Source organism: Hesperophylax consimilis, chromosome 27, assembly GCF_061612785.1.
Source record: "Hesperophylax consimilis isolate HC1 chromosome 27, BYU_Hcon_1.0, whole genome shotgun sequence".
In the NCBI taxonomy this organism is placed as follows: domain Eukaryota; kingdom Metazoa; phylum Arthropoda; class Insecta; order Trichoptera; family Limnephilidae; genus Hesperophylax; species Hesperophylax consimilis.
In genome coordinates this window covers 23645537-23669656 of record NC_142862.1, presented here as the reverse complement: position 1 = coordinate 23669656, position 24120 = coordinate 23645537, and the positions used below count along the sequence as shown (strand labels likewise).

General features: G+C 35.2%; 1 protein-coding gene across 1 annotated transcript in view; it reads left to right on the top strand.

Moving 5' to 3' along the window:
* The window catches only part of D12 (YEATS domain containing 2 homolog D12), a 55446-nt gene that overhangs the window by 18647 nt on the left and 12679 nt on the right, over positions 1-24120 (top strand). Inside the window, exons 5-8 of the mRNA XM_089648050.1 lie at positions 404-572; positions 951-1099; positions 1184-2331; positions 2457-3151. Of these exons, the coding sequence (XP_089504176.1) occupies positions 404-572; positions 951-1099; positions 1184-2331; positions 2457-3151 (2161 nt within the window). The remainder of the gene's footprint in view (positions 1-403; positions 573-950; positions 1100-1183; positions 2332-2456; positions 3152-24120) is intronic.

Genomic DNA, 24120 nt, shown 5'->3' with positions numbered 1-24120 from the left:
AAATGCAGAGAATAAAGTGAGAGTGTAGTGGAAAATAATGCAAGTAGAAGGAATAGGTCCCTACCTCCTTTCAGAGAGAGTGTATGCAGAGAGCCCAGAACAATTTATTTAGATACTAGCTGGCGTATACCCGGAGTTGTTCCATCTTTCTCTACTTTCTATAAATATAATATGCATGAATTATATACATATAAACCTTCCGGAAGTAATCCTCTAAACCCTATCAGAATCCGTTGCGTGGTTTAGAAGAAGTTAGCGACTTCCTTTCTTCTTTCCAAACAAGAATCCAATGGAGCTTTAAATTGGTTTATGTTAATGGCATCGATGACATGTTATTGCTGTAGAAGAGTGTTACTACTACTACTACTTTTCCAAGGTCAATAAAAGTGTTTGTTTTCATCAGGAAACACGTCCAAGTACACTCCCCCGCACTCTGAGATGGACCGCTCCACCCACCGCTGGCTGCTGTACGTGCGCGGTTCCCGCGACAAGCCCGATGTGTCGCACTTCGTCCAGTCAGTCACGGTGGGGCTCGACCAGTCCTACGCCCCGCACAACATCATGCATCTCAAGTTGGTCACCCTTCACTCTTTAATTCAATTAAAAAAATACATATATAAATATTATTTCACATAACTAGTGGTTAAACAAAATTATTGTTTGTGGTTCAAGTTAAGATTCCATGCTTTTCTTGGTGAACCTGACTGATGAAACTGAATTTTTGCACATACAATCAACTTCCTCGAGATCTGATTGAACTAAGTATAGTTTTAAATGAATACTCTTATATTTTCTTGACCAATTATTGACTTGGGCATGCCTACAGCCTTCAGCAAGCTTTATGAAGGTTTAGTCTTAACAAAATAACAATCACCTGTGTGATGCCTGGCAAGAACAGGATCAGAGGCTGGCTGCTGATAAAATACCAATGTGTTTTTGTGTTCCCTCAGAAGTTCTCCTTTCCACCTGTCGCGCCGCGGCTGGGGAGAGTTCCCCGTGCAGATTCGACTGCATTTCAAGAATGCCTCTCTCAACAAGCCCGTGGACATAGTGCACCACCTCAAGCTGGATAGGAACTATACGGGACTCCAGACCTTGGGTGTGTTCTCTACTACATTCATACATATGCATATTAAAAAAACACATCATATTATAGACTTCTAAAACATATATTTTATTTCAGGTGCTGAGACAGTTGTGGACGTTTGGCTGTATCGAGATGAAACTATGATAGAAAAACAAGCATCACAAGAACTACCTCCAATCCAAAGTACTTCAAAAGAATCAGCCGTTGAAAACCTAAGAGAAGATCAAATGTTCCAGCAGCAGACTTGTTCAGCATCTGACACAGAAAAGTCTTGGTCCAAGCTCGACTACAGAGCAATTGAAGAAGGATTGCAAAGTGAAATCTTCGATATTTCCATAGTCAAAAAGGAACCGGATGCCGTGGAATTCAATGAAACGCGCATGGAAATAAATCCAAGTAAACCAATAAAGCAGGAGTACAATGATGATCAATACTTGGGAATGAAAATAAAAACAGAACCAATGGAGTTAGACAATATAAATGATAGTTTTAGGCAAAATGAAGAGTTTGAACAATACAATGATATTTTGAATATGAAATTCAACACCCACGTGCCGCAAGTTGAAAACGAACATAGAAAAATGACTCACTCTAGTCGGTCTATCCTCAAATTGGATAACAATGTATCAGTTCCTCCCAATATACGGCAGATTCGAAAATCATTGCTCAAGCCGAGTGCCAATAGTCTATTAAAACCTGGCATCGCAAATTGTTCCCAAAGTCTAACCAAACCTGCCGGTGATGCCTTGAAAAGTGGACCAACGCCCAGAGCTATCTTGGAGTCTATCCATTCCGATCATTGCTACGTGCAAGAACAATATATAATTCCAGATAACACATTGCATAATCTACACCAACGTGTAACTGTGGATTCGTCTGGTGTTTTGATCTTCACTCCACCAAATAAAACATCTTCAAATCTCGCCAAACAAATGGATATATCTATCAAAGAATTATCCAATCCTAAAATCATCATCGGTGTGAATCACCAATCGGAGCGTGCCATCAAAATGGCCGAGGGAAGCGAACGAGCCATCAAAATGGCCGCTTCAATATCCAGCTTTATCAAGGAGAATCTATGCAAAGTGGACAATGTACGTTCTGCCGTCAGTCTGATGTTGCGACAGATGCCGCTCGTGCACCAATTGGCAGATTACGCAGACTTTCAAAAGGTTTTCCCATACGCCGTCGAGAGCGTTGAAACTTACTACCAACTTGGAGTGACTAAACGCAGAAATAAAGAGGTAAGTTCATTATCTTTTTTGGGAACACCTTCATATCCAATAAATAAAGTTAGTCATTTTATTTCAACACTTTTTAGTTCTTGGTGTAAGTACGCCGTGTTTTATTCTATACTTTTTGTTTTCAGTGGTCCCGGGCTAAGATCATTAATAATGTCTTGAAGAAACATTTCAATAACACTTGTATGAAAAATACTGGAAGTTCAATGTGGACTACAAAACAAATAGTACTTTTCTCTCACTACCATGGTTATTATCCTGTTAATTTGAAACACCCAAAAGAGAAATTTTTGACAGAAAAATATTCCGGGTGCTTCGATTCCGGCGATTTCGGCAACTCAAAAGCATACAAGGAAAAGATTGCACAAAAAGACCTGTTTGAAAATGCATCAGTCATCAACACTTTATCTGATATGAAAATTTACTGCGAAAAACCATTAAAAGTCAAAGAAATTAAACAAGAATATGAAACAAGCAACAACCGACAAAGTCTGATGGATTGTGGACAGCTAAATATTTTATCAAATCTTAAGTTGGAGAATATGGAAGATGATGTTAACAATTTCAAGCCGATGCGGACATACAATATTTTGGACAGCAGCGACGAGGAGATAGACATTTGCGGCGCCTTTGAGACGCATAAAAAAAAATTAAATAAGAAAACCGGCGGCCATTTTATGCAGACTAAAAACAAAATGGATGATAATGTTATGCCATTTGAAAATGAAGATGAAAAGCTGCGCTGCTTCTACATTGAGAGGATTTGTGCTGATCAAGGAATTGAATTAAGGAACGAGCATGTTGGGAATGGAGTCAGTCATAGGTAATTTTTTGATCATTTTATAATTTTTCCTGTATTAATAACTTCCTTCTTCTCTAAATAGTATAAAACAATGTCGCTATCCGCGTCTGTCTGTTTGTGCCCTTAGTTGTTCTAAATTACGCAATGGATTTTGATAGGGTTTTAACTATCATTTAAAGAATTTCTTCCCGAAGGTATATATATATATATATATATATATATATATATATATATATATATATATATATTGTCCTCTTCCCGTATTATGTTGATCCAGTAAGAAGTTGTTAGACTAAGTTGATCCACCTTTAACACCACATAACTTGGCTATTATGGAATACATCTGAATGAATTGACAACAGTGGTACAATAATTATCAATGTTGCCAGTTTGCCAGAAAAACCATTTGATATACTGTTAATAAAATTTTCAAAATTTGTATTGAAATCGGATGCATAATTTATGTTGATCTACCCAAATTGGCATACTTATGTTGATCTCATATATATTGATCTATTCCCGTAGTATGTTGATCCAGGTAAGAAGTTATTAGATAAAGTTGATCTGTGTCCCTATATATGGTTTTACTAAATGAACCAATCAAGGGGCAATCGGTGGACTGTTCATCACAAGGTTTTATGTGATTCCGTAATCTTTTGTGATATTGAACTCAAAGTATTAGTCTCTAGAGTCGAATATCGCATGAAATGACTGTGAAATGGTACCGTTTCAAATCAAAATGACGTGTGTTGCTTGAATTGTTTATAAGAAATGTATGCGTATTTAGATCGAAACGAAAATTTCGCAAAAACAAATCCATAAAAAAATCATAACTTAGCAGGGGTACACGGGTTCATAGGGTGAGGTTTGTCTAGGTCCTGGCGGCGGATGCGTTTTCCCATCTACTGCGTGGCGGGCCGGATCGAAATAAACTGGTTGAGGGATACCTTTCGACCATAAAAATCCAAAATGGCGGCAAAAGGAATAATGTTATGTAGGAAATTTTGAACCTGTATCTTTTACCATCTCTCCTGATTACGCTTCGTGACTTAGTAGGGGAGGCCGGGTTCTTGGTTATAATGGGTAATTAATGGATGATTGGACGCGGTTGGAGCTAACTAAATACTGTTTAAAGAAGCGAAGCTAGCAGTCCACGATGGAGTGCTGGTACCTACCCTTATATATGGAAATGAGGCATGGAATTGGCAGAAGAAGGCTGAAAGTAGACAGAATACTGTAGAAATGAGATCCCTGAGGCATATGTGCGGTAAAATCATGTATGAAGAAATGTGGGTATGCTGTATCTATTCTACAGGTATTTTATTAGAGCCTGTTAAAAGGAGAAGCAGCATTGATCCCTGGTGCACCGTGCACGTGATTGATACCCTACGGACAAGAGCGGAACACAGGTTCACAGTAAAGTTGATGTTATCTATATATGAATGGGTCGTTTCTCCGTCTCGTTTTACCGTAAGTCGGCTCGCATGTGGAACGAGCTATCAGCATCTGTTTTTACTCCTCCATATAATTCGCGCCTCTTTAAGACCAGCATTAATAAATTCATTCCTACAGCCCCTACCTTAACCCGCCTCATAACGCTGCCCAACAATGATTATTTTGTATGTCTTTATATTCAAATTCACAAATATGATTTTTTTATGTGACACCTATCACAAGAGCGCCCCTGTCTTTACACTCTAAATACAGAGAAACTATGTCGCCACCCAGTTGGGCAGCGTTATAAGGCGGGTTAAGGTAGGGGCTGTAGGGATGAATTTATTAATGTGGATCTGAAAGAGGCGCGAATTATATGGAGGAGTAAAAACAGATGCTGATAGCTCGTTCCACATGCGAGCCGACTTTAGGTAAAACGAGTCGGAGAAACGACCCGTTCATACATAGATAACATCAACTTTACTGTGAACCTGTGTTCCACTCGTGTCCGCCAAGTATCAAGCAGGTGCACGGTATTATATGGAGGAAAAAACACACACACGAGCGGACTTACGCAAAAACGAGTTAGAAAAACGACCCGTTCTCATAAAGACAACATCAACTTTATTGTGAACGTGCGTTCCGCTCGTGACCGTCGAGTATAACGCACGTGCACCGGGGATCAATGCTGCTAGCTCCTTTTAACAGGCTCTAATAAAATACCTGTAGAATAGATTTCGTCATACATGATTTTGCCGCACATATGCCTCAGGGATCTCATTTTTACAGTATTCAGTGTACTTTCAGCCTTCTTCTGCCAGTTCCATGCCTCACTTCCATATATTAGGGTAGGTACCAGCACTCCGTTGTGGAGTTTCGCTTCTTTGGACAGTTTTTTGCTATCTCCAACCGCGTTCAATCATCCATTGATTACCCATTTTAAATAATTACCCATTATAATCAAGAACCCGGCCACCCCTACTAAGTCACGAAGCGTAATCAGGAGAGGTGGTAAGAAGTTCAAAATATACCATATAACATTATTCCTTTTGCCGCCATTTTAGATTTTTATGGCCAAAAGGTATCCCTCAACCAGTCTCTTTCGATCCGGCAAGTCCACAATGGAGTGCTGGTACCTACCCTAATATATGGAAGTGAGCATGAAACTGGCAGAAGAAGGCTGAAAGTAGACTAAATACTGTAAAAATGAGATCCCTGAGGCATATGTGCGCTAAAATCATGTATGACGAAATGTGCGTATGCTGTGTCTATTCTAGGGGTATTTTATTAGAGCCTGTTAAAAGGAGCTAGCAGCATTGATCCCCGGTGCACCGTGCACGTGCTTGATACTCGACGGACACGAGCGGAACACACGTTCACAGTAATGTTGATGTTATCTATATATGAACGGGTCGTTTCTCCAACTCGTTTTATCGTAAGTCGGCTCGCATGTGGAACGAGCTATCGGCATCTGTTTTTCCTCCTCCATATAATCCGGGCCTCTTTAAGACCCGCATTAATAAATTCATTCCTACAGACCCTACCTTAACCCGCCCCATAACGCTGCCCAACTGGGTGGCGACATAGTTTCTCTGTATTTAACGTGTAAAGACAGGGGCGCTCTAGTGAGATGTGTCACATAAAAAAGTCATACCTCCGAATTTGAATATGGAGACATACAAAATGATCTATATTATAAGTTATAACCAATGAATTCACCTAATTTTTATCGATTATCACTTTTCATTAGGATTTTAAAAAAATCGTAAACTTTATAATAGCATAACTCTTGAAAAGAAAGTCCCGATGATTGGCATAAATCATTCAAATCGAATAAACATTATTTTTTAAATATTAATATTCTGTATAAATTATTGTCACATCTTACCGGAAATCGTTATATTTTAAAGTTCTCTAAATAAAATTAAATCTTCTTATTTAAAAGAATTATCTCACATTTATTATTTTAAAACAACAAGACCGGAAGTCGGCATCTTTGAGTGAAATCAAATAATGCAAAAACTAAAAAAACACCACAAGGTGGTTACAAATGCAATTATATTTAATAAATTTTTTCGATTATATTTTATGTGAAGAATTTTTCACAGAGGTCCAATGAATATTATACAATGAAATCACTTGCTTCATCGGTAGAGGAGACCAAAGCCAATTGAACCAATTTGACTTTAACATTTTCTACGTCTTGCATATAAAGTTTACGATAAAAATACTTATAATCAACGTCAGACAATTTAACTGCCCACCAAATTCGTATATGATTTTTTTTCAATCTCATATAAATTAAGCTATATACTCATAAACCAATTGACCCCGACCCCGGGGTCATTGCGGCATTAACGGAATGTTGATTGAAATGTAGAATTTGGGCACATAGTTCATCCAGTCCAATTTCAATAACTTCGATGACGAAAAGCAGTTTTTATAATTAGTTTAAACTTACTCTTCAAAATTTCAATTATTTTTAACGTAATACACTATATTATATCCTCAAGAAAATCTGTTTAATCACGAACCGTAACTACTTGATGTAATAAAAAAAGAAAAACAAATATATGTTAATATCATAGTTTGCTTGCTCGATAAAAACAGAAGAAGAAAATTTTTTTTTTATGAATGAGATAAAACTTTACCCCAAACAACGTGAAAATATATTAATTAAAATCAAAATATAAACTTCACATTAGGAAAGAGGACAACGAACAAATAAGTACATTGACTAAGTGTTACGGACGGACATGCACTTGAGCAAGACTTGGGAGCTGTACTCACAGAAACTTTAAAAAAACTTGGGTTTATTTGTAGTACGGGCAGGGTTGCCAATGCTTATGTTCTAAAATACCCGCACCGAATGTTCAAAATCCCCGAATCGGGGAATGCAAAATGTCAAATTCCCCGCAAATTCCCCACAAGTTCCTTTAAAATTTCGCCTTCAAAATAATACAATATTTAATGGAAATTAGCATTTTTTTATTGATTTATTTTATTTTATTTGGCCATTGACATGATTAACACATATTATTACATACATAAGAATGTAAGATTAAAAAAAAATAGGTGAAAACCTATTAACTCAACTTATATATTTAAAAAAAAATCGATAAATTGTATAGCTAGTAGAAAAAAAGGCAATATAATCATACAGTGTGACAAGTACGAGTAATTTAAACGAGACAAAAAATATTTATTTAAAAAAAATGATTAAATGGTAGTTTAGTGTTAAAACAGAATTAACAATTTTTTAAAAATTAAATTAAATATTTTTTTAATTAAATTTTTTAAAATTTTTTTCAATTAACAATCATAATTTTAAACAATTTTAAAAACATTATTTTGTTAATTTATATTGAAGGAAATCATTTAAAACAATGAAGTTAAATTATTTAGTAAGCAATTTACATTATTATAAGACTATTAAAAAAACTCCGTTATTACTTATTATAAAATAAAACTTTCCAACAACAAGTCATCAATTCATCAAAATAAGAAGATGTACGTAAGAAAATAGTCCTTCCACCATAGAAGTTATGACTAAAAAAAATCATATGTCTTCAAGTTTGGGTCCCGAACTTCAGGAATCCCACGACATTATCATTTAAAAATAAATGCTACAGTGCTGCCATAAAAGAAAACTACGAAATCTTTCACCGAATGTACTTAATGTAATATTAATGGATAATCAAGAAATGCCCAGAATCCCCGCATTTTCCCCGCAAAAAGTTATTCCCCGCAAAATACCCAATTCTTGAAAAAGCTGAAAAATTCCCCGCAATTTGGGGAATTACCCACAAATCGGCAACGCTGAGTACGGGGTCAATTATTATTATTATTATTATGTAATGAGCAGGCAGCATTCTGCTGATGCGCTCATATCTGATTTCACAACAAGTTTGACAGTAATTGAGTTGTACTGGTATAATTATCCCCCGAAAACATTAAAACGGAAACAATATAAACTACTTTTTTAAAAGAAAGACATACATTCCCGGGTTTCGAATAACCTGGCAATATTTGAAAATCTCCTACTACCACCACAGTCAGCTGAAAATGTTGCTTGTGTTGTGATGGAGGACTTAGCCAGCCCAGGAATTGAGCACACTACGCCGCGCCTGGGTGGGACCCAAACGTGATGTCAACTCGGCCACCGACCGGTCTAAAATATGACAGAGATCGCTCCAGTGGATAAGTAATAAAACGTAGTTTATAGGCAGTTTATAAAAAAAAAATTGTCTAAAGAAACAGATACATTTTTAAAACAGTAATAAATAAAGTACATTCTGGAATCATTAATAAGTCGTTTTGAAATATTTAGCTGTGTTAAGTAATCAATAGTATCCGGAAACGCGGTGGCAAAACGTGGAATTCCATAGCCTTTTTAATTTATTAAAAATATTTATAAAATCAAAGACAAAACAATTAAATGTATTCTAATCAGGGTGTTCTTATAACAAAAGAACGCCGGCCGTATATCGCGGCCGGCCACGCAGCTGCATTATCTTAACAACGAAGTTTAGGTCTGATCAAATTCACAATAGAGTATTATTTTTTAACGCAATTAGTTTTCATACAGAGAATATCCAAATAAACGTTTTGAGTGTATAAAAACATATCGGCTTCTTTGTCTGGATGTGGTGTGATTTGATTTGTATTTTTTTATGAAACATTATTATGAAGCATCGAGGAATTATCAATATTTGAATAAATAAAATATTGAAGTGTTTTACGCTCTCCTCTAGCTGGTATTAGTATAACATGCACGTGTTCGTTTCTATACAAACTGTGAAAAAAATCAGCTTCTCATTGGGTGGTCATGTAAAATGAATGTTATTCATTGATGTATTAATGTCTAATAATATTAGTCTACAATAATAATATTATTGCTATTGTTACAATAATATTGCAATTTTGCCATTTTGCCGTGCTAAAAACACTTTATTCAACTTCTCGAAATTAGCTGTAGATTTGTAGTTTTGAATACCGCACCAGAGTCCCAACTGCTCCCGTCTGGAGCCAGTGAGACTATGGCATCCCCAATTGGGGTTGTTGTGAGACTGAAGGTATTGTGGACCTCGAAGGAGATGACGTAGAGGAAGGTGGGAAAGTACCTGGCTATTCAGATCTGGTTACCAAACACTAATTGTAAAATAGTACAAATTAATTTTAGTAAAATTTATTTGAGCCCGCGACCTTCGGATTGCTAGTCGAGAGCCTTACCCCTCGATAACGGAGGCCGAGATTTAGGTACGTTTTAAATTATGTTTTGCATTTGAAAGTAGACGTTTATTACAATTTGGGAGGAGGGTATGTGTACCGCCGCCCCGGGAACCATTTATTGGATAACCCACACTTCTGCCATAGGTCACCCCAAGTTGTTGGATATGTTTGGTGAGGTGTGTTGGGAGCTTGGCGGCGGATGCGCCTGCCTAATAACTGCGTGGTGGGCCGGATCGATTAGTCCTCTTCCAACGAATGGCCTTGCAACGCAGTAGGAGAGTTAGATTCTTATGTATATCACTCGAACACACTGAACCCCAGATTACTACCCACCCATCAAACTTATTTACTTCCCAGAACTCACTCTCCTTCCTTTCCTTCAAAATTCCCCCAACACAGCATTCACAAAGATGACATAGGCCCTGAGGGTTACGATTTTCCTCAGGGCCTCCTGTGTGATGTATATGATGTAAAAATATACAAGAGATAAACAACAATCTCGCTAAACGTTGGCGGTGACCTATGGTAGGGTTATTGGTTATCTAATAAATGGTTCCCGGGGCGGCGGTACACATAATTGTAATAATTCTCAAGGGCTCTGATGTACAGACATTATGGCTCCTGTTGATTGACGAACATATACTAAAACATCGTTGGTTGGAATCGTAGCTTGAAATGACTTTAGTCATGTTTAGTAATAAACAAATTAGAATAAATTTTTAGCAATCATAATTTAAAATTTGAAAAATTTAATTCTCACCAATCTAATCGCCGCAATTTTAATAGACACATATTATGGATATTACGCTTTGTTTCAACTTAATCATTACAAGAAACTTACGTCGGGAGAGATGGTAAAAGATACATTAAAATAAAATTTTATTCCATCAAAGTTTAAAATTTCTCTTATAAAATGACCCAGACAAACCTCACCCCATGAACCCGGGCACCCCTGCTAAGTCACGAAACGTAGTAAATGATGTATTAAATTTACAATTTTTGTTTAATCAAGTTCAAAAGATTTTTTTAGCATGGATTTGACGTTTGCGAAAGTTCCATTTCAATGTAAGTACTCGTGAGGCAGTCTATCCTCTGTAAGTATAAAGTCATTTTCATAGAATATGGATGTACTAACAGGATCTAAAAAGTACGACAACGCGCGCGAAATTGGCGGTTAAGTTACAACGCATGCAAGCCGTCAAGTTTGTCAGAAATATATAGATCAACAAAATAAATCGTGTAAAATGTATATGCGACCGAAAAATGGGCGTGGCTTACAACTAAATCTCGATGACACAAGTTGATCTATAGGGATTTACATATGTATGCCAGCTTGGGTAATGGATCAACATATCCGAGGTGGATCAACAAATGCAAACGGATCAACATATACCTGGCGTACCGTCGCGCGAGATCAACATAGTACGAGAGGGGATAAATATATATATATATATATATATCCCGCTACATTTGTTGCGTCCGACCCCTAAAAACTCCATAGCATTGCAGCGTCCACCGACTTACAGCGTCCGATATACGGACGCTGCAATGTTTTGACCTCAAAATTGGCCAGAACGATGCTTACCCCATGTAGAATCGTATGGCAAAAATTTTTGTGGAAGCAAAAAATGTCTCAGAATGTCTGGAAACGAATATTGAACGTTTGACATTTTGCCGACAGGTTCGCTACACGATGTATATATCGAGCAGTGTATGTTTTTATTCATTTCTACGATCTTGCCGCGTCCACGAAGTAATATAATTTTCGATACATAACGACGATCATGCTGCGTCTACGCATTACATCGTTAGTATTGCGTCCTCAAGACCGATTACGAGTAGATATTATTTTATATACATAACGACGGTCGTGCTGCGTCCACGCATTACGTCGATAGTACTGCGTCCCCGTAGCCGCTCATGAGAATATACTATTTTTAACTCATAATGACAATCATGATGCTTCCATGCATTAAATCGTTAGTATTGCGTCCTCAAGACCGATTACGAGTAGATATTATTTTATATACATAACGACGGTCGTGCTGCGTCCACGCATTACGTCGATAGTACTGCGTCCCCGTAGCCGCTCATGAGAATATACTATTTTTAACTCATAATGACAATCATGATGCTTCCATGCATCACGTCGATAGTATTGCGTCCCAGTGAAAGATCACGAGTAGATATTATTTTGAATATACAACGACGGTCATGCTGCATCCACGCATTACTTTGATAGTATTGCGTCCCCCTGGCCGATCATGTTGAAATATTATTATGAATACATAACGACGGTCTTGCTGCGTCTACGCATTACGTCGATAGTACTGCGTCCTCGTGGCCATTTGGAGTACATTGTTAAATATTATTTGAGCGTTTGGTTGAGTAAATCATCAGATTTGGCAACATTTGGTTAATTTACAACGATGCCGCTTGATACTCAGAACTAAGAATCGTCTTGCGTGGTTTTTAATGCATAACGACGATTTTGCTGCGTCCACGCATTACTTCGATAGTACTGCGTCCCCATGGCCATTCACGAGTACATTTTTATAAATTATTTGAGCGTTTGGTTGAGTAAATCATCAGATTTGGCAACGTTGGGTTAATTTACAACGATGCCGCTTGACACTAAGAACTAAGAAGCATCCTGCGTAGTTTTTAATGCATAACGACGATCGTGATGCGTTTACGCATTACGTTGGTAGTACTGCGTCCTCGTGGCCATTTGGAGTACATTGTTAAATATTATTTGAGCGTTTGGTTGAGTAAATCATCAGATTTGGCAACATTTGGTTAATTTACAACGATGCCGCTTGATACTCAGAACTAAGAATCGTCTTGCGTGGTTTTTAATGCATAACGACGATTTTGCTGCGTCCACGCATTACTTCGATAGTACTGCGTCCCCATGGCCATTCACGAGTACATTTTTATAAATTATTTGAGCGTTTGGTTGAGTAAATCATCAGATTTGGCAACGTTGGGTTAATTTACAACGATGCCGCTTGACACTAAGAACTAAGAAGCATCCTGCGTAGTTTTTAATGCATAACGACGATCGTGATGCGTTTACGCATTACGTTGGTAGTATTGCGTCCGTTGTTGTTTTTTTTTAAAGAAAAAGCGTTTTTTTTGGGAGCGAAACCCGGTCGGCACAAAGTATAAAAAATAAAAGTGGTGTTTACAAAGTTATTGTTTTATTTTAAATTAAATATTGTTGTCAATTAAACAAACAATTTATAAGTTCCCGAATATTATCTGAATATAAAATAAATCTTATAGAATAAAATAAAAACCTCAAGATATGAATTGAAATCTAGCAAGAATATCGTAACACAAATTGTGAGGATTATTATTAATATATTCATAGAATTATAACTATATATTTTATCACACCTTCATAAATGCAATGAAAACTTTAACTTAAATGAAATCAACAAAAAATCAAAATATAGAAGAATACGTATGTGAAACATACAGCGAATGCACTAAAATCTAGAACAATATAATAAATCTACTAACAATCTTGCACTTAAACATAAGGAGTATAATTTGAAACATGGACGAACTTCTGGTATACCTATGTATTTAACATTATGTCCACAACCAGATTTTTTAATACTATCCGAGGCACACTTGCATGCAATACATAAAAATATACTAAGTATTCTAAACTACAAACAATATGTCACAAATTATCACAAAAATAAAAGTAGTGCAATTGTAGTCTATGCTAAAGAAAAATTTACTGATATCAATGTTAACGAAATACCAATATGTAACGCAAACTGTTTGTCAATTAATGAATCTAAATAATAAGCCATTTAATATAATCGAATACATAGCTCTAATATACCCTTATAGTCCAGTCAAGGAAGGAGGTGTGGAGTGCGTGAGCAGGTACCTTAGCGATTCCTTCAGAAACTTGATCAGGGTGCTTAGGGTGTGAACATCTTGGAATAATTATCGATAATAACATCAAATGGAAAAGTCAAATAAACTCCACAGTAGACAGAATGAGAAAACTCATCTTTATGTTTTTTAGACTTAGAAATACTGTATCATTAAAAATACTTAAAGGTATTTATTTTGCACTTGCACATTCTACACTACTACAATATGAAATCGTGGTTTGCGGGGGGGGTGCTTATAAATCATACCTACGTCCACTTGTGACAATTCAAAAAATATTAATAAAAATCATATTTAAAAAAGCCATATAACTATCCAACAATAAATGTTTTCCAAGGTTTCCCGGTTCCCCTTCTCACAAAAATTTATGACAAAAATACTCGTACATTAAGAACTACAATTACATAAAGATTTATTTGATAAAAATAATATTCCATAATTAATTTTAAGCTAAATAATTATTTATATTGGAGGACTAACCGTACCACTAGTTAGAACTACAACAGCAAAACATCATTATTTATTTAACGGTATAAAATTATTCAATAAATTACTCCTGTATATATCTGAGGAAAATTATGACAGTTACAAAAAAAAACAATTTAAAATTCTCTAATACCACCTAATAATTTTTCTTATTGTTTTAAATTATTGATTTATTTATTTTATTTCAGGGAAATCAACAGTTTACAATGTGGTTCATTTATACACGTGTAATTTACCTAACTGAGAAACCAATTGCAGATTTCCGCAATATTCTATTCTATTATGTATGTAAAAAATTAAAAACTATACTTACAAGAACTAAAAAATATTAAATTTATCGAAGAAAGCAAACACTTAGTGGCTTGACATTATACAAAATGAAACAAATACTTTGTTTTAAACCACTTTATTTTTATTTATATTTCGTCGACCGGTTTGGATTGAACCCAAATATTGTATAAAATAAATATAAAGTGGTTTAAAACATAGTATTGTTTCATTTTGTAAAAAATATAACGTTATTCAAGAGGGAGATTATTATAACATGAGATTATTTTAACTGGAGATTATTATAACAGGAGATTATTAAAACAGAAGATTATTATAACGTAATACTACATAATATATGTCATTACATAATATAATAACATTTTATGCAGTTTGGTACACGTTTAATACATTTTTAATATAGTTTTTATATTTATTTTGGTTACATTGAAGATAGAATCAGAGAGAATGTTATTATACATATGTTGAACATATTCTTCTAAGACAAGCATTTTTATTTTACTAGATTACATGAGCGTGTGTGCCGTGTAGGTACTTTCAAATCAATTCTGCTTAATAAACTCCACATATTATGTTTCTGCTTATCAATCCTTGGTATTATTTATAACTAACCTGTTTTTATTACTTTTATTGTATTTTCTTGTAAGGCTATTAATAGTTTTTGTAATAATATTTGCAATATAAATATGTAAAAATATATTGCTGTCCTCTCCTAAGCACAAGCATCTTACTTATCAGAAAAGTGATTTAAATATTATTTAATATTATGTTGTAAATATTGTAACACTAAAGATGTTAAGAAATAAAAATAAAAAAAAATATTTTTATATTGAACTTAATGGTATTAATAAGTTTAACTCATTAATTAAAATATTGCAATTTGAGGTTGAACTAATTAAGTTAAATATAAAAACAGATATTATTATATTGAATACGTAACGACAGAAGTTCTGCGTCGATGGTATTGTATCCTCGTGACCAATCACGAGTAGATATTATTTTGTATACATAACGACGGCCGTGCTGCGTCCACGCATTTCGTCGATAGTATTGCGTCCCCATGGCCGTTGGCGAATTTGTACATTTTTATGTATTGTTTGAGTCCTTGGTGAAGCAAAACCCCAGATTTGGCAACATTCAGTTCATTTACAACGTTGCCACTTAGCACTCAGAACTAAAAAGCGCCTTGCGCGGGTGGACATTTTTGTAAGATGGTTTACAGTGGACGGTAAATTGATATCCCGACCTAAAAATGTCCGACCGCCCTCTGCAATGGAGCGAACTGGCGCGTTATGAAATGATACATTTTTACTAAGGATATCGTTTAAAAAAAATTGTCGCACGCCTGCTCCCAGTAGGTACGTTTGTATACAAGGTGCAACAAGATATTCATTAAAACTTCTCACTATCAATTGACAGTTTGTTGTCAGGTCTGGTGTGTTTCTGGATGTCAAAAAAATAAAACATAAATATATATACATATATTTTTTATATACCGCACAAGAGTCTCAACCGCTCCCGTCTGGAACAGCGAGATTGTGGCATCCCCAATCTGAGTACTAGGGTGAAGGTATTGGGGAGGGGAAGAAGATGGGGAAGATAAATGTAGAAAAGTACCTGGCTATTTATATCTGATCACCAAACACGGCAAAAGCTTAGAAATAACGTTTCCATTCGGAATGGTGGTCTCACACCAGGGCGATACTGAGAGTATATTTCACTCTGGAACGTGCTGCAAACACACTTTATATTATGTTTAATGTATTAATTGTGAAATAACACAAAAAAATAAAAATTTATTTGCGCACGCCGGGTTTGACCGTCAGATTACGGGCTTCGGATTGCGAGTCGAGAGTCTTATCTCTCAACCACAGATGCTGTAATTAATTAATTAATTCACTATGAACGTGAAAACTTCACTAGAAAAGTAAGAAATATTTTGTGTTGTTTATTTATTTGTTAATTTATTTATTACACCTAATAGACGTTTACATTCTAGTTTAATAATGAGTATCGCAGTTATTATAAATTCTTCAAAATTAAAACAATAGAGAAAACAAAATAGAATGAAAAAAAAATGTTACAACAAAAGCGTATAATAAAATAAGATACATTGGTAAAAATGATAAGAAGTCTCACATAAGTAGATATTCAAAATAAAGAAAAGATTGCAAAAATTATAGATGTCTATTTGTCTCGATATATAAAAGAATTAAAATAAAAAATATTTATATTGATTATTTTTATGGTGAAATATATCTCCCATATCAGAATAAGTCATGTAATCCTAAGGGGTTTAATAATATAAGGGGCATAACAACGGCCTAAATTTACCTTTTGAAACTCTCAAAACAAATCCAAGAGTCTTAAGGGCCGTATATACGGAAGACGTAAAAATTAAATCGACCTTTAAAACGCCATGTAACAAACAAATAATATACACTCGGACGCAAGAATATATTATTCAGTATGGACGTGAAACCTTTATTAGAATAGTCAGCAATATACGGCAGACGTAACAATTAAATTAGAGTGAACGGACGTGAAACCTATATTAAAAGGAACCTTCAATATACAAAAAATATACACCCGGACGTGAGTATGTACGTGACGCTAGAAATGTATGAGAGTGTAATAAACATCAAAACCTGCATTATTATGAATATTAAAAAAATATGATATTAGCGATTATTGTGAGTAAAACATAGTGCAATATTCACAAAAAAAATCTAAAAAAAAGAACTAGAAGTGCTGGACGCCCAAAGACGGATTTACGCACGAACGCAATAAATGTTGTGGGACCTATATATATATATATATATATATATACATACATACATACATACATACATACATACATACATACATACATACATACATACATACACACACATATAATATGATTCCATGATATTTCAGGTTAGTAAAGTGGAGCAACGCTGGGTAACGTCAGCTAGTAAATCACACGAAAATAAAGTAAAGCCTATTTAGTATGGTGTCCCTGGGGGAGTTGAATACTATGTTGTGGTACCGAGTTGCTCAAACGTTTAAAGGAAATAATAATTTAAACTTTGGAGATGCACTGGGAGCACAATGGGCCGCCTATGGCCTCGCTTAATAAACTTATATTCTCATTGCCAATACTAGTGCCCTTACAGCGCTCTCGAGGTGAAATGAGCCAAATATTATTATTAGAGGTGTGGGACTACTTTGTTTCCCCCACATGTGGCAATACTAACGCGAATTAATCCGCTGCTATACGCAAGCGAGCATGAGAAGAGGAATCTTCATTCCTGTTTTAACGTTCGATTCAACCGCCAGTTCTACCACTCTTTCTGCCACCGTCACCGTGTTCTGTATAAATTATAATATTCGTCCTCACGAATAAACTAAATCAATTGTGCAGACACTCGTTTCAATCTCCCATCTCCTGAACACAATTTACGGTTTGGGCAGGCGCCGTAAATTACAGCTAATTACAGCCCTATACAAAGCTACACACTGCCACAGAGGTTTTAAATTGTGTTTAGGACAGGCACTGCAATATGTACTACACGAATTGACACCTCAAAAATTGATTTTAGGCTTCCTAACACAAATTTAACAGTTTTTTGTTCAATGTTAAATGTCAACATATTATTACAGTACAAATAAGCCTTAGGACGGGTTGTTTCGGAGAATTCGAACAATTCTTCAAATTTCAAAGTTCTGTAAATTTAAGTTCTGTTATTATTTTAGTTCTGTCAAGCAACTAGCCTACAATGCTATAATAACATAACTTGAATAGGACTTTCACAGAACCCGAAAATGAACATTGAAATTTGATGAACTGTTCAAATTCTCCAAAACAACCCGTCGTTAGATAACCCTTTGCAACCCGCAAAAAATTTTAAAATTGTGATAGGCCACATTGTTAAAGCTCTTAGTTATGATCTCATAGGGCTGGGTGACTTACTGGTTGAAACATGGGCGCTTGAAAGTACCCTAAATAAGCAGCTCCCGCACGTTCAATCGACACCGGTTCCGTTCACAAAAACAAATTTATTTTCTGTCTTCAAACACAAACTCACTCTCGTGTGAAGCCGGTTGTAAAGGGATAAGATAAAAATTTGGTATGTCTTATTTATCAAATTTCGAAGTTAATTTTTAAGTTCTGTTTTTATATCATTATGGGCCAGCTTCAGAGAACTGAAATAATAACAGAACTTACACAGAATAATAATAATATATTTTTTTAATAATAATAATATTTGCCGTTTTTTGCAAAATCACCTAATGTGCAAAATTAACTTTGAAATTTGATGAATTCTGTAGAATTAGTTGTTCTAATCATTATTTTTTAAATGTTTTTCAAGGTAAGAACAATGTCGGATGTGCAAGTTTATAGTTTTTCAGTAGAGCTGATTAACCGTTTTAGTGTGCTATGCTTATTTTGCAGGTATGCATATAAATTGCTACTGATATTCTGTGTTTTTAAATAAACAAAAGTATGGTATTCAATAAAAATGCAATAATTTGGACAAATATCAATCAATTGATGATTTTTTTGAAATTTTACGAATTATAGTTCTAATTAAAAAAAACTACACATTTACAACTACAAAAATATAAGATTATTTCACTCCACAATTGTGTTTTCCCGCGCAAAGTCCAAGTAATCCCTTTTTACAGCGAGCGCATGTGAGATTGGATCGCCTTATCTCATTTGCTTTGCTGCACGTAAATTGCAGCCGGGTAATTTGTCTAACCAAATTTTTTATTGGATGAAGCTGGCTGTATCGGTTCACTGTTTTTGCGAGCTGTTCATTCTTTTTCAATACTTTCTATAATTTCAGATATAAATAGAAGTCTAGTAATTTTTTTTCCTGTAATATTGGTTTTATATAAAACAAGCGTTTAGCATCATTCTTCCGAATATGTTGAATGCAAAGTTTTTTCCAGAATTTTAGTGTTCTTGGTTCATCCAAATACATATACACAGCATTTTGTCAGATTGGTCCACTCCTTTCATCTGTTTATTGTAATCATGAATTACTGAAGGCTTTTCTCTTTCAGATTCAAAATGTCCTGGCTTTTTCTTTATGGTTACACTACTGGTAATGGTGTCTGCATTGGTTGATAATTAATAACAGTAACACAGGGTAGGGTTTTGACTTCTTGTCTTTAAAAGAAAACAATAAAACATTATCATTAGCAAAATATTTTGGCTCTGACATTAGCCTTTTTAGCATCAATAGGAATCTCTTTTCTGTTGTGTCATATTGTTTCTGTCAGGTATGTATGATTTAGTGTCAGCTTTTTGACAAGTCAAGAAGTTGTCAGTAAATAAGTGATAGCCTTTACTGAGATAGTTTCCCCATTGCTAATCATTTTTTTACAACTGTATATCTGAGACAATTCTTTTTGATAGAATTTTTATCATCTGTGCATTTCACTCCTTTGTAACAAAAAAATGTCGAAAAATAGTTTGTAATAGAATCAAAAATCCAAAATTTAATTCCCCATTTGTGATGTTTCTTGTTGGGGAGATATTGGTTGATAGATGAATGGCAGTGTGTTCCAACAAGCGATTCATTCGAGGTATGTAATGTTGACGGAACACAGTATTTGCGTATTTTGTAAGATAGTCAAATCTGTCGCAAAGATCATCATTTGGGTGGCCAGGTTGTGCTAGTGTCCTAATTAAGAAACGCCCCGCGCAAACGAGGTGCATTTTTGTGCAGCTTTGTGTGTTTTCATATGACTTTAATAGTCAATATTAAAATTATTTATTCAATAGTACTCTTTACGCCGCTTCATCTCATGAAAACTGTTTTTCCCTAGCATTTTTAATGTTTTTATAATAAATTGTACAATATGAATCAGTGGGTCCTCAGACCGACATTGGTGTGAGGAAATCCTTATAACTACTTAATATTAATGTTTACATATTTCAATATTACTTTACAACATAGACGCGAGTCCAGCCTTTCAACCTGTATATTTTTATTTTGCATTATGGCGGCGAGACTCACGCAAATCTAACATTAATTTGCGCAATTATGTATGAAAAGAGAAATATTTCTAGCATTATCGTGGCTTTGCGCTGATTGGCTGACCAACGCTGTTCAGTGTTTGGCGTTGCTTCGCCTGGGCAAAGGAGAGGGGATGCGACGTAAATACTGGGTCCATGGCTTGCGATGTGCCCAGTGCTCTCCAGCCGGGGAGGGGATACCACGTAAATACTGTGTCCGGGCGCTCGTTGTGCTCAGTACTCGCCGGCCGGGTAAATACTAGCTTTCTTATCCTCCCATGGTCAGAAAGCTGCTTTGCGGCCTTCGGGTAACATTGCGTATAGCGTTCGATACAGTCTTCATTGTCTTCATTTATAAGAACAAAGGTCTCGTCGTCCGTAGTGCCGCTGTCATTTGATACTTTACGATCATAGATATCGACCGCGATAAAACTAATTTCCGACATGGTGAAAAATATCTATTTGTGTATTTATTTTCACAGGATAAACAATAATTACATTTATCAGATGTATTTTATTTATAAGATGACAAAAAGCGCACTGAAAATTGCAGCGCCATAGCGCTGCGTCGAAATTTACATAACTAAAGCTTACAGGGCCGCACTCTAACAGTTAACCTTTTACCCGCTAAAAAATTATACCTAAGCGGTTGCCCCCACGCGGCACATTTTTTGTTTATGAATTTTTTGTCGAATGTTATTTTCATATCGACCATTTTATGTAAACAAAATCATAATCTGAATTATTAACTATCATAAAATCTTCCTCCAACATCGAAGTATCAATAAACATTCACTTGAGATAAACTGAAATAAAGATAATGCCATAATTGTGTTAATATAAACACACTAAGTGATTTCAACCGAAACAAAGAATCCCTCTCATGGCCGACTGTAGCGACGTACGATGTAACATATAGGTACCTACCTACTTGTGTAGAGAAATATGAGTCCTTAGGATGGCCACTGCGCCGACGCTCTGGTTTTAGTTTATATTTCTTTTTTCACTGACTTCACTTAGTTTTTCTTTATTTGACATTTTACTGACGTTTATGCTGTGAAATTATTATATATTGTTTTCACTGCGATAAATTTGCAATAATATGAAGGTACACTCACGACAATAGTAAAAAATATATCCAAAAATACACTTATAATTTTTAAAAAGGTTGGTAGTTTTTTTTTTCGTGGTAAATACGGAAACATGGGTAAACACATAATGTCACATTACACTCTGAGCACATGTATCTTGAATATTTTTTTACTTTAGTTTTCAGTTTGGAGTTGGTACATACACGACACAGCTGACATGGGTTTGCACGTTTTGCCGTTGAGGGTATTATGTCTGGCATGTGTTTTGCTAATCCTTTGGCTGACAAACGGAGTGGATCATCAGAAAAACGTGACGTAAATTGAAATGGTTCACTGTATTTTTCTATTAATTGTCTTATAACTTTCAATTGAAAATCTGCTAATGTAGTATTTTTTCCGGTAACCTTGTTGAAGAGCGTGTGCGAATTTAATAAATAAAGATCTATTATATGGAAAACCACTTTTTTGTACCATTTTATTGACTTCCTCATGCATTTCAAACTGCTCAACATCATGTCGGTTTTGTCGACTGCGCCCATATGTAAATTGTAATCCAAGATACATTTTGGTTTAAATATTGGTTCATTTGTTTCCTTGTTAACTCTTCCTATTGGAGATGAAGAGCTGTCGTGTATAGTTGTGATCATATGAATTTCACGCTTATCTTGCCATTTTAAAGCTAACAGTGGTCCACGGTGTTTTGCCTCTATTTCCCCCTTTTTTAATTTTTCGAAACTTGGCATGGTCTTTCTATTTTTGCGCACTGTTCCACAAGCATTAGTTTTCTTGCTATGAAGAAAATCAAATAGTTTTGGGCTGCTATACCAGTTGTCGACCCAAAGATTATGTCCTTTACCTAAATAATTTTCGAGCAATGTCGTTACGACAGCTCCCGAAACGCCAAGGCACTGATTGTCTGTTATGTCCGTACCTTCACCAACGTAAATAATAAAGTCTAAAACAAAACCAGTCTTACAATCGCACATGACAAACATTTTTATTCCGAAACGGTGACGTTTAGAAGGTAAATATTGTTTAAAAGCTAACCTACCCTTAAAAAGAATCATGCTTTCGTCGATGCACAAGTTTTCTTCGGGTACCAATGTCTCTTTGAAGATTTTTCTGGTGTGATCAACTAACATTTTAATTTTATGCAATTTGTCACCAGGGATTTGTGTTCTAGAATCACAGAAGTGTAACATTCTATGTAAAATCTCGTACCGATCCCTTGGCATGGTTTTTCCAAATATGTTATTTGACATCAAAGGATCGGTAGACCAATGCTCTTCTATCGTCAGATGACGATTTCTGGTCATTAACATAGTCAAAGCAAAGTAAATGTACATTTCTTTAACCGATGTCTCCACCCATCTGTTGAGGCGAGAATGTTTGGATGGTGGTCCCTTTTCAAGAACAGCCAGATAAAATTTATTAGTCTCTTCAACAATTTTCTCCATTATCTCATTACTTAAAAAATATTCAAAATATGCAACTTCTTCTGAATTATCTGAAAGTAATGTAGACGGATTAACTCCAGACAAGAAGTCATCAAATTCATAAACAATTGGTATAAAAGGACCTGTACTCCAATTGTTAACTATTTCTTCAGGAATAACATTTGATGTCTGTTCTGATGAAGTACTGGGGTGAAATGGCAAAGTCAAAGGTTCAGCAGAAGAAGTTGATGGCTGAACTGACGGCATTGAGGTATCACTTTCATATTGCTCATCAATAACAATATCTGTGTCGTCATCATTTATTTCAAAATCACTATCCGCATCTAACATTGTTTCATATATTTCAATATCAGATAGGCCACGTTTCGACATTTTGAGGGTTGTTAAAAAAAGTTTTTTTTTAATTCATACGCAACAGGAACGTAATACAAAACACAAACACAAAACAAAATATTTTTAAATCGAATTAGTCACTTTAAAATAATTATGTACACAATAAAATAAAAAAATTCAAAGTGGATATCGACGCACAAGTCTTATTACGATTGGTACGGGGTTCACGCCAGAGACACTAGCTTCTTTTCGCGCGTGTTTCAAAACTGTGACTGACGGCAATCGCCGGGCTCTCGGTTTTATTAATTTTATAAGATAAACAATGAAGTAGTATATACAAATTCTCAGAGATGTCGCAACACAAATGAATATTCTTATTTTTAAAATAAATTTCGAACGAATACGGTATACATGTGCTTGGAAAACGAAGTCGAAACTTGAAAATGACTAAAGTCAGCCGCCGCGTGGTGCGAACGATTTGAAGAAATGACTAAAGTCAGCCGCCGCGGGGAAAAGATTAATGTTTTCGAGATAAAGAAACATAGTGTTGTTTGATATTTTGCATTAACCCCTATTTATTTAATTGGTAAAATATATTATCAAAATCAGTAAAAACGCAGAAACGAAATTTTAAACAGCTTTACTGTAAAACTACAAATTTGCACATCCGACATTGTTTTTGGGGACCGTCGATATATATTATGCATGTTGTTACCAAACTAAAATCTGTAGTTTTTA